General features: G+C 39.2%; 1 protein-coding gene across 3 annotated transcripts in view; it reads left to right on the top strand.

Moving 5' to 3' along the window:
* The window catches only part of thsd7aa (thrombospondin, type I, domain containing 7Aa), a 209,529-nt gene that overhangs the window by 183,206 nt on the left and 13,384 nt on the right, over positions 1 to 12,939 (top strand). For all 3 annotated transcript variants that reach the window (XM_031278516.2, XM_031278515.2, XM_035993166.1), the window contains exon 26: positions 11,091 to 11,304. In XM_031278516.2, the coding sequence (XP_031134376.1) occupies positions 11,091 to 11,304 (214 nt within the window). The remainder of the gene's footprint in view (positions 1 to 11,090; positions 11,305 to 12,939) is intronic.

Raw genomic sequence — 12,939 nt, forward strand, 5'->3', positions numbered from 1 at the left:
CTTAAGACCCATGGCAATACCTAATCAGACTTGGATTTGGGTCCCAGGTCCGGTTTTAATTACTGGTATCAAGAGAACCTGTGAAGATCTCGAATGGTCTCGCTCTGACATTTCTTGTTGTTGTGAGCTGCTGAAGATGCTACATCAGTCAAGCATGTTTGGTATTTATTGTTACCAAAACCAAGATAAGTTTGTAGTCAGAACACCTTGAACACAAATAATCAGTATTCATCGAGACAGTGCAAAATAAAAATACAGTGTAAGTGATGAAGGGAAATTTATGGGATCGTGGAAAGAAATCAAGAAAAGGGGGGAGAAACGATAAGGTTGATCTTAGTGTCACAACAACCCAGCTTGTTTACAAGAGACTTTCAAGGAGTAGGGAGACAGCTTGACAGATGTTAATCAGCAGAGGGTTACAGAATCCAGAGCTGATTTGGCAGAGCGTCAACAAGTTAGGATGCTTAAGATTTCATTCATAATCTTTTCTTCTGCCCTTTGGCTTCCCTTCATCCCTTCTTGTTTATTTAGCCTGTTTAGCCTTTTCTGCATTTCTTTTTGTTAAGATTATTTTTGGGGGGGCATTTTAGGCCTTCTTCTGCATTTCTTTACTATACATGTTTTGTTTGTATTTGTTTCCCAGGTCAGACTCATTTTTATTTTGGCAATACTTTGCTTTATGCCCAAATACCTGTACTTTGTATTTCAACTTCAATTTTATTTCATAATGTCAAATCATAACAGAAGTTAACTCAGGACACTTTACAGATAGAGTAGGTCTAGACCACACTATAATTTACAGAGACCCAACAAAAAGAGCAAGCATTTGGTGTGACAGCGGCGAGGAAAAACTTCCTTTTAACAGGCAGAACCCTCAGGCAGACCCTAGCTCTCAGTTGGCAAGAGAGAGAGAGATACAGATATACAGAAATATATATTATTGTATATTTAGTGCTAATTTGTAATTATCAGCTTGCTAACATAATAAACCAAAATGGTGATGGTGAACTTATGTTTATGTTCTTGTTATGGCTGTTGAAGTACTGTTTAATGTGAAGTGTGGAATGGGTTTACTTCTTAAGGCCTCTACTAACTAATCAAGTGAAATCCGAGAAGAGAATACTCCCTCTTCGGCTGACAACACAGACATACGCAACCTGTTGTGGTGCCTTAAATAGTAATGCTGTGGTGCTGTATGAAGAGGAATCCGCCGACACTGTTCTTGATTATAAAAAGGTTTATTACAAGCAAAGATTCAGCATCAATTTTACGAACTCCTGCAGAGAGCTTGGAGAACGACCAACCCAAATTGTTCCAAAAAGTCGTTCTGCCTTTTCTTTGTGTGAACAACGTATATATCCTATGCATTGTATCAACATAGGACGTGATATGTGTGAGTATATGATTGGAACAGAAGACTGACCAATCAATGCCTGTTATCTGGCACAACTCCAAAAAGGTCTCTTCTGTCTTGGGGGGACCTCTACTCATGTTAACAATTTCCAGATGTTCTCAGTGAATGTAGAGTAAAGTTCATGCATCTCCTTATACCAACTTTTAAGTCAAAGTGTATAGAATGTTATAGAATGTCAATATACCACATTTCCCCCCTTCGAGACTTAATAAAGTCTCGAAAAACAAGAAGAGTAGGAATAACATTTCTCATTATAACATGTTCCTTATAATATAACTTTTGGAGTGTAAACTAATTTATAGAGTGTAACAAAATTTAATTTATGGAGTGCGAGAGCGAAAAACCCATCTGGCAGCTGTCTTTTCAAGTAACCATCAATCAATCAAGATAGGAAAACTCTCTCACGGTCCCTCTGCCCTAAGCGACCACCTTAGTACTCCAGATCAATTAGAAAATAAATCTTTATCAATTTATGTAGAATTATGGTTTAAGCAAATACACGTGAAAACCTCAGAAAATGAAATAAAATCAAAACAATGTCCAAATTCAGGCAGGTCGACCCTTCGGAACTGAAAAAAGGACTTCTCTTTCCTAGACCCCATTTCCCTAAGCGTCGAGAAAAAAAGAAAAACATCTGAGGTCTCCATATATTCACTTCATGACAGAAAACATCATTCTTCAAACAATCAATGCAAGAATATTATACAAAGTATGTATTACTCTGCAAACATGTATATATCAGACAGACACAGGAATGTAGTCCACTACATTGCAGCTTCTCAGCAATGTTGAATATCAATGCAGTGTTGGTGTGGTGAAATCTGAACAGATCCACACCGTCCTGGTTCAGAAGTCTCCTAGTTCCTTCATATTGTCCATATTTGTATCTGAATCTCCCTCTGCACATTACCCCATATGCTCTGGAAGAAAAGAAAACACTGACCAGTATCGTTTGCAAAACAACACATGAAAATTAAAAACATCAAATAAGAATAAAAATTAATAATATCAAAAATAATATATGATAATATGAATCACATTCCATTTCCCCCCTTTGATTAATAAGACGATACTAAATACCACTACAAAACCCAAAGAAATGTGAAAAAGCATACAGTAAAAAACTAAAAAATTAAACCAAACCCTCAAAACCCTTTTAAATGAAATTTAGCCAATCATTTTGTAGCATGTAATTACTTGCTTTTTACAAAGTACCACACAAAAGTCTCTCTTCACTGTTTGGTTACCAGATAGTGGGTGTAATAAATCTCCTCATGTCCAACTCTGTCAACCTCATCTATGTGACATTCCTGTTTAAATTAGACACAAGACAAACCAAGTCTGCTTGCTAATGTAATATGCAGAACAATCGTTCCTCTCCATTAAATTGTCTCAGTAATTAATAAGCCAAAATTGTAATCAATATCAAAATTCAGTGAACTACAGAGCTTCACTCTGGAGTTTTTATAAGTTATTATTATTTGTTTTTTACCCTTTAACATTTACAAGCTTAAGTAACACCACTGCAACTTATGCAGAATAGTGAAATTCAAATCAGATTTCTAAACCTCTGTATCAATAACAACAGATGCTGATCCATCATTGGGCTATAATAACTGATTTCCATTCGCAAATCTTAGAGAGAAATCATGAACACATGACTGGTACACTATAAACAACAAATAAACCAATGCAAACAAACTTTTAATTTGAGTAGACTATATCTGTGATTGGGAGTTGTCTTATCTTGTCTCACATTATCACTGCTAATGTTTTTATGCATTCTCTATGCATCCCTATTTAACTTATAGTTACACAATTGTTCTAAGCTTACTTTTAACCAAATTCTGAGAACAGCACTCTTAATCTGCTGTTTGTAACAACTTTACATCAATCCAATTCAAATTCATACATGAGATTACTTCCCAATAAATTATCTGGGCAACATTCAAATAATAGAAACATCTTCAAAAGTTGCCTATGTCATTAGAGCACAAAAATAAAACAGTGAAATGTTCTTTTAACATTTCCTGACACACCAACCAAAGTAGCATATTTGTCACTAGTCTTGTTAGAAGCTGTCACAGGAAAGTCATTACAAATTTAACAGAATAGATTTCACCAGATACTGACAAAATGTAAGGTTTTCATACCAAGTTGCTTAATTTAGAGGCATGTCTTAATCCTTCATATAGGTGTGTTCACATAGGAGTAACTCTATTTTAAAAGCAAAAATAATTACTTCTTTAGAGTAATTGTATTTTCAAATTGTGTGTTTGTCGGTGCATTACCTCCTTTTTATGTGTTGATGCATCAATGCGTCAATGCGTCGATGCGTCGATGCGTCAGAGCAAATCCGATCTCTCTCCTCCCTCTTTCTCTGGTCAGTCTGCTGATGTCAACGCTCATCTGTGCAGATCTGTACCAACTTGTGACTGTCCTGATTCTCTATTGTTGGATCTCTTTCTGGTCCTGATGACACCAGCTGACACCCCCTCTGAGATGTTCTAGGTATCTAGAATCTTGGTTCCAGGCTCCTGTATCCTCCTCTGTAATTTCCTCTGGAGTTTCTTCCTGGTCTATTACAATCACGGGCAAAGTGTCCATCCTGTCCACAAGTAAAACACGCTTGTGGTGGTTGCATAGAGTATGAATCAAATCTTCTTCCTCTTCCTCTGCCTAAGCTTCCTCGTCCTCTTCCTCTCCAGTTCTGTATCTGTCCAAAAACTGGCTGTGGATATAAAACAACTGGAACCACTAGTGGTGGTTGGGACAATTGCGGTTGGACGTGGCTCGGCTGAAGTTGTGGCGGTGAATGTTGATTTGGTGGGCATTGATTCTGCACAACCAAACCCTGCTTCTTGTCCTTCTTATTCTCCACCAGCTGCATTCGATTGAGTTTTCTGAGAGTTTCTCGGTCCTGTTCTTTCTGCTCATTTCTATATAGCTTCACTTGATGGGCTATTTGATTTGTATAAACACCTATTGTCATACTTCCAAGTCCCACTACTTCTGCTAGCTTACTCCTTACTGGTAGGGGCAGCCCCTCCTGCAGTTTGGTTCGCAAAATTGACTGCTCCATTTGACTCACATCTGGATCATTTCCGGTAATATGTCTCCACACCTGATAAGCTCTTGACACATAAACTTTCGGATTTTCTTCTTGTCCCAGTGGTTCAATCAGGACGTTGTTTGGATGCACATTTGTTGGAAACGTATCTCTCAGCGCTCTCCACAGACGACCTCTACTTGCAGCCAACAACTCAGGATCATATACAGAAGTCCCCACATAACGATTAAGTCCTGCTCTCTGGAAGATTTCTCCCATAGCTGGAATCCCAACAAGATTAGCCAAAAGTCTCTTAATATCTCCTATGGCAAACTGTGTTCCCGTCATAATTTCTTCCAACTTTGCAATCCAAGGATGTGCTCCCTCTTGAAGAGTAGGCAACTTATCAAGAATATCTGACATATCAGTGTTCTGCAAGGGCTTATACTCCAAATCTTGAATGATCACTGGAAGCCTCTTCTTCCTTGTGCCCCTTTGTCTTGGGCGCAATGTATACTTCTTCTCCACTTTCTGGGATCCTTTTTTCAGCAATTTGTCCCTCTGTATCTTCAGCTTCTCAAAGTGCTCTTCCAATCGCTCCATGTCTCTTTCAATCTCTTCTATGCTAGACGCTGCAGGATGAAATCCTGTAGCTCCTCTGCTCTCCAAATCTTCATCGCTGTCTCCATCTTCACTTTCATAACACTCTTCTGAATCACTCTGATCATCATCATCATCATCATCCTTTGTCTTGCTAAACCTCAGTCTGCCCTTAGTTTCCAGATGTTTCATTTTCTTCTTACTTTTGGAGCTTGGATTCATCTTTATGGTTGTTTCAGCTTGTCCTCTCTCAATTATTAGTTCATCTGTGAATGTTTCACCAAAGTACTTTGTAGGCATGTGTAACATTACTTCTTTAATGTCAGTCTCTGGTCATGCCCTGAGAGCCATCTGGGTGTCCAATTCAGTCACTTAACCATGGACAGTTGTAAATCTGTCACACCTCCTTCTCTGCTGCTCCAGCTCCAGATGCAGTTTCTGGTGCAAGTATGTGGGGGATGGGACCAGAGTTGACTACCAATATGGACCAGTGAATCAGCTTGTAGAGGAGTAAGACAGGTCTGCTCTGACATCCATCGAGGCACACTGAATAAACACAAAACACAACACCTCCGAGAAGCATTACTTGTACTTTAATCATACTCATTTTAGTTTTCTTGCTTCTAACCTATGACATCATTGATTCAAAATGTTGCTACAAAAATTACCTAAGTAAGAAAAGTATCATAAAATATGTACTTAAAGTATCAAAAGTAACAATGTCGAAAAATCCTCACATTTTTAAACTGGAAATTATCACAGTAGTCCTGTCAACTAACTAAGCATTTCAAACAGCTAAACATTTCAACCAAACTTGTAGGCCTACATATTTGTTGAACAGTCTAACAACAATTAAACAACATATTCTATAAACATATGTTTGTTCTACACAAATCCTAATAAATTTTTTATGATATGTCAGATTACAATAATATCCAAAAGCAATTTGTCTTGGAAATTACCACTAGTCATTCCTGAAAATTACATAATTTATCTCTTTTTCCCTAAGTTTTTGTGCTTGTGGTATAGCAGTTTTTACTATTCTCATCTAAACATTTACCCTCCTGTAGATTATAACCCCAATGCTACAGTTGTCTCTGTAACAACAATATTAGTATGAACTCCAGTATCCTAATTCAAAAGTACATTTATCTCTTTCTTTGTCTTTCTGTCACTTTTACAACACTCTCTTTCTGTCTTTAACCAGCTTAGTACCTTATTGTACACTTAACTTTCCCTTAAAGTCATGCCTTTTTCCATTATCCCATAAACTTTCTTTTCCCTTTCTACAGCATACACTTCTCTCAGCTTTCCTGACCATCTTTTGTAACAATAATTACCCATTTAATATACAAAGTATATGAATTAACTCAGTCTGTTTGATTAGGATTGAATTACTCGCTGTTTCTTCACAGGAATTGGATTCATTCATTCTGTTTCCCACCTTCACAAATGTCACTCATTTCCTTGGTGCAATGACATTACCACATGTGACAGTGGAGAACCTTAGCAAAATCAAAAACCTTATAGAATTATCAAATTTTGAATTGTTTTATTCAAAGTAAAATCATTTTAGATGCCTCGCCACTCAAAACAAGTGGTCCAACATTTTAAAATGGCAGAGGTGACAATCCTGAAGCCCATCAATCAGTCCTCTCATCTCTTACTTTCAATAGAGGTATAGAGGCTGGACTTTTCTTAATCCAGGGTGATCAATCACTGATATGAGTTCCAGCAAATCACCTATGCCAGCTATTAATCTCTCCTTTTTTCCTTTTTCTTTCAGGCCTGAGCCTTATATATCCTACTGTTATCCTCAAATCTTTCTCCCAATTTTTCTTTTCATGCTACAGAAGCAAGCATAGTTAAGGCTTCCTAATTAGAAGGACATTTCAAATTCTAATGCCATTTCTCTAGGTGTTTATGACATTTTCTCTCTCTTTTTTATCTATCAACATAACTCTCATTTATAAATTTGATGGATCCCAATCAAATAGTTACATAGTCAAGCAACAGCCACTTTAATGTTTTACTGAGCTGCACTTAACCCCCCTTCTCTTTTAGCCGCTCCGTCTCTGCCCTTTAGTGCAGGTAAGGAGTGGCCTAAACTTTCTGTGAAGACTTGAATTCCTAGCATTCTTGGGCATGCGCACATCAGTCAGCAGTGTGATTTCACAGTGAGAGGAACTCCAGAGCACCCAAGCTCACACTCAACCAAGAAGAATAACTAAAGAATCACTCAGCTTACTTCAACATAGAATTTCTTAATCTTACTAGTTTCAAAGCGGCAGATAATGCAAATAGCAATATGCTATCACAAAGCAGTTTAAACGATCTCAAAGAAATCAGAGAGAACTTAATGATTCTTACAAATTCTCTCAACAGACAGACCTATTGTCTCTCCATTTTCCCTTCAACAGAGCACATTAAAACAACAATGACACAGGACAAAACAAACCAACACAACACATAAAACACAAATACTAATTTGAAGCTTCTTAAGTTTACTATAAACTAGCCTATTTTCACATCCTCCAAAAGGGGACTCATAAGTTTTTATATGTTTTTGAAAACGTTCTCCTTCGAAGAAGACTCATAAGATTATTAAACAAAAGTCCTCCTAAAGAAGGCTCATACATTTTAACACTTTGAAAACGTTCTCTTCAAAAAGAGACTCATAATTTTAGCCATAATGAACAGAATATCTTAACCTTACAGATAACTAAACATATATATCTAATATAGGATATCCTTATCACGCATGCACAGCCTATCACACACAGCAGAAACACCACTGTTCACACACACACCGCTGTTCACACACACTCTCTCTCATACACACAAAAGTCGACATCATTCATGCATGTAATTCCTAAAAAAAAAGAAGAAGAATACTTTCCGCCGTATTCTTTTTCCTTTCTTATTTCTTTTTCCTTATTATTTTGCTACCTAGATATAGAAGTCCAATGGGAGGTCTGCGTCGGACATTATTCGTCAGCAATGAATCGATTGGCAAACCTACCATTGAACTGTTAGTCTACACCTCAGTTCTCAGAACTGGCTCAAACTTTTCATCTAATAAAAGTTCAAGACTACGGCCCATCCTAAGATCGCCTTTTTTCAAAGGGCTTTTTATCAGATTAACGGCGTTATCCTTTATTCTTTATTCCTGTTATTTTCTCTTTATTCTTTATTTTTCTCTTATTTCCTTTTATCTTCTCTTCATTACTTCTTGTTTTTATTTACTCTTGTTTCCTTTTTCTTTATGTTGTTTAAGCCAAATTGCCCTGGCCAGGGTTATCAACTGTTTTCTTTAATCCAATTTGCCTATTCCTTAAAACCTTTTCACATTGTCTATGTGAATATTCCTTAATCCCTTACTTTTTTCTCCCTTTTCTCTATTTCTTCACTTAAATTACCTTTTCCTCTGTTTCTCTAACTTTTGTTTTCCTCTTATTTCTCATATGTTAACTCACACTTCCCCCTGTCTGCGTTGATTTTAACGCAAATAAATTTAGGACGGAACCTCCCCCTCACAGCAATCACTGCACAAAACACACACAGGTTCGACATGGTGCAATCCCTCAACGCACACACAGAGCCACACACGAACTGACCAGCGCCCAAATTGTGAGAAAGCTCACCTCATAGTCGACCAATGAAGCGGGAGTCAGTCCCTGGGTGCCCATGATGAAACAATGACCTGGGAGATGCAACCGATCCCATCCTCGTCGCCAAAATTGTGGTGCCTTAAATAGTAATGCTGTGATGCCGTATGAAGAGGAATCCGCCGACACTGTTCTTGATTATAAAAAGGTTTATTACAAGCAAAGATTCAGCATCAATTTTACAAACTCCTGCAGAGAGCTTGGAGAACGACCAACCCAAATTCTTCCAAAAAGTCGTTCTGCCTTTTCTTTGTGTGAACAACGTATATATCCTATGCATTGTATCAACATAGGACGTGATATGTGTGAGTATATGATTCGACCACAGAACTGACCAATCAATGCCTGTTATCTGGCACAACTCCAAAAAAGGTCTCTTCTGTCTTGGGGGGACCTCTGCTCATGTTAACAATTTCCAGATGTTCTCAGTGAATGTAGAGTAAAGTTCATGCATCCTCCTTATACCAACTCTTAAGTCAAAGTGTATAGAATGTTATAGAATGTCAATATACCACACTGTGCAGCCTGTTCTCATGAACCATCAGTTCAAAAAGCTACGAAAAGGCATTAACATACAGGACTTTAAAGCCAGAGAGTGGAGTTCGCTTCCCGGGGAAAATTAAAGCCTTTCACCCAGGAAATGTGTGTTCCTTAGGAGTGTTTTAATCCAAACCACCATCTTTTTTTCTAATCTTAACTAGTTGTTTCGGTGTCTAATCTTAACTTCCGTTGCGGCAAAACACTTATATTTTGTGGACTAAATTTAACCGTAATATCCGCTGAAACGAGGAACAGCTCGCGGTGCTTTGTACCTGGCTCAAAGTCACCTATTTTTGGCTAAACACATCTACTAACTGCCGCTGATACGACGAGCTGTGATAGAGGTCCGTAGCCTGCATCGTGAAGCTCTCTAGCGGCTTAAACAACTAGCAACTGCCGCTTGGCATCATGGAGCTTGTAGCCAGCTGACATCACGTGGAGAACGGGGCGGTCTCCTTATTTCGTAGGATATCATACGTTTCGGTGTGCATACATTTTCATACGATATCATACAGACCCGTTCGTGAGAATGCATTTACTTGTGACAAGTCAGCGTAGTTGGTAAAATGACAAGAGTTTAAGTTATTTAAAACCCTAAAAGATTCAGGGCTTTTGATAAAACTTTTGGGGCTAGAGCCCCAGAAGCCACGACCCCCGCTTTGCCCCTGGTAAAGGGCCAAAAATGTTTTTTTATTTTAACATTAGAATATTAAAAATATTGGGCTTTACAGTCGTCTTTAGGGAAACACAGCTCATATTTGTCTGAGTGACTCTGCTGTGCTGTTACAGCACAAAACTAGCAGGCTGCAGTTTTTCTATCCTGGAAATCCAGAGCTCTCGTGAGAGCACAATTTGAATTAGCTCAGCGAGTCACTCTGGCATTCAGTAATGATGCTCATTAACTATGCCCTTGTAGCCGAGCTGCACCAATCACATCGCTGTATCTGATATAGGCGGGCCAGAGGTGAGCTAAACAGATGACGACAGTTTAATCTACCAGTTAGCTCCTCTGGTAGCTAAGAGTTTAATCTACCAGTTAGCTCCTCTGGTAGCTAAGAGTTTAATCTACCAGTTAGCTCCGCTGGTAGCTAAGAGTTTAATCTACCACTTAGCTCCGCTGGTAGCTAAGAGTTTAATCTACCAGTTAGCTCCGCTGGTAGCTAAGAGTTTAATCTACCACTTAGCTCCGCTGGTAGCTAAGAGTTTAATCTACCAGTTAGCTTCACTGGTAGCTAAGAGTTTAATCTACCAGTTAGCTCCTCTGGTAGCTAAGAGTTTAATCTACCAGTTAGCTCTGCTGGTAGCTAAGAGTTTAATCTACCAGTTAGCTCCTCTGGTAGCTAAGAGTTTAATCTACCAGTTAGCTTCACTGGTAGCTAAGAGTTTCAGCTACCAATTAGCTCTGCTGGTAGCTAAGAGTTTAATCTACCAGTTAGCTCCGCTGGTAGCTAAGAGTTTAGCTAAGAGTTTAATCTACCAGTTAGCTTCACTGGTAGCTAAGAGTTTAATCTACCAGTTAGCTCCACTGGTAGCTAAGCGTATGGGGCTCTGGATACGTCACCCCGTGTATTGTTGTCGTGTATCCAATTGTGTGCAGTGAGATTTTCAAATGCATGCTTGGTGCCGCTCCTCGAGTTGGGCCATTTTCACTTCTCAATGCCAGACCCTTAATCTTTCGGATTTGGGTCTGGATTTCCAGGCTACAGTTTTTCACCAACACAGCAGAACTGTTAAGTCTTTGATGACCGCTGATGGTGTACGCAGCATAGGTCTGATTAGTCCATGTCCTTGTATTAAACCTTCCTCCTTCCTGTGCCAGGCGGGAGTTTGTGGCTGTGAGGAGGGCTACACTGAAGTGATGACATCCGACGGCCTGCTGGACCAGTGCACAGTCATCCCGGTGCTGGAGATCCCCACTGCAGGGGACAGCAAGGCCGATGTCAAGACCATCCGAGCCTTCAACCCCACCCAGCCTGCAGCCAGCGGCCCTGGCAGGGCGGGACGCACCTGGTTCCTGCAGCCCTTCGGCCCAGGTAACACACCTTGACACATTCTGTGACGTCTGACTGCTGGAGCTGTTGTTATTATTCAATTCAATTTTATTTATAGTGTCAAATCTCAACAGGACTCAACACTTTACAGATAGAGTGGATCTAGACCACACTCTATAATTTACAAAGACCCAATAATTTCCCACGAGCATATATTTGGGCGACAGTGGCGAGGAAAAACTTCCTTTTAACAGGCAGAAACCTCGGAAGGACCCAGGCTCTTGGTGGGCAGCCATCTGCCTCTGCCGATTGACTCACAGAGACACTGATACATTATCATGTTGAACATCAAGATGAACTGCAGAATAATACAATGAAGCAAAATATAAATGACAATAAAGTGTTACAGTGGATTCTCACGGTGTGCAGAAGAAACCGTCAGACACACGGAAACATAGCAGCACATACTGAGACAAAGAAAATCAGCATGTACCAAATTACAATATATTCAAGGAAATGTGTGTGATTGCTGAGAACACAAAATAATTGCTTACTAAGCTATAAAAGGAGGAGTGGAAGGGGGGCGGCGGGGGGGAGGGGAGGGGGGGTATTAAAAGACAGGGAAAGAGAATGAGGTCCTTTGACAGAAAGGACATGATGAATGTAGCAAGGGTAGAGGGGATAAAGGAAAGAAACAAAGGAAAACACAGGAAACATGGAAGAAAGAAAGGCAGAAGGAATGAAGAGGGAAAATGAAGAAAAGTAAGAATGCAAGATGAAGGGAAGAAAAAAGAAATTCATGGAGAAGGAAAGGAAGAAAACAGAAAGAAAGGAAGAAGGAAAAAAAGATCAGAAGACTAGGAAATGGTGGAAGGAAAGGAAAAAAAACGAACAACATGAAGTAGGAAGAATGAATGAAGTGGGAAAGGAGGAAGACAGGAAAAGGGAAAATAAGAAAGAAAGAAAGAAAGAAAGAAAGAAAGAAAAAAAGAAAGGGGAAATTAATAAAGTAAAAGGGGAAGATGAAGAAAATACAGAATAAAAAGAGAAGAGAAAAACAAATACAGGAAGAAGGTAAAAAGGGAAGAAAGAAATAAGAAAGAGGGGGTGAAGGGGAAAAGGGAAGAAGGAACTAAGACAGCTAGGAATGAAGGCGGGTACAGACAGAACAGCAGAACCAACGGAAAAGGGGAAGGAAGAAAGCAGGAAGAAGGAAAAATGGGGGTAAGGAAGAAATTTAGAAAGAAAAAGGAAATACAAGGGGGAAACAGAACAAGGAATGGAGGAGGGAACAGGAATAACAGTTAAAAAATTGGAAAAATATATATAGATGGTCCTCACCAAAAAAACTGCTGCATAGGTCGATTTTGCAAACAGCTTATTATGACCCATGTTTAGGCTTGTTAGATGGCGCCCCCTAGTGGCCGTAGTAATTATAGTGGGAGCAGAGGAGGAAGTCAGGTTACGTAGTATAAGAGCGCCAGAGTTCAAGGTGGTGGATGGGTCAAACAAACACAGATCCTTAACCCAGAAGACCGCTGTTCCTGTCCCGTGTGAAACCAACGTTAACCAACGAAACTATGTTAGAAAGTAACCGCATCACGGACGCAACTACATCACGGACTTACGTCAAACATACAAACATTTGAACCGAAACTTTGATCTTTACCTAAATCT

This window comes from Sander lucioperca, chromosome 16 (genome assembly GCF_008315115.2).
Source record: "Sander lucioperca isolate FBNREF2018 chromosome 16, SLUC_FBN_1.2, whole genome shotgun sequence".
Classification (NCBI taxonomy): Eukaryota; Metazoa; Chordata; class Actinopteri; order Perciformes; family Percidae; genus Sander; species Sander lucioperca.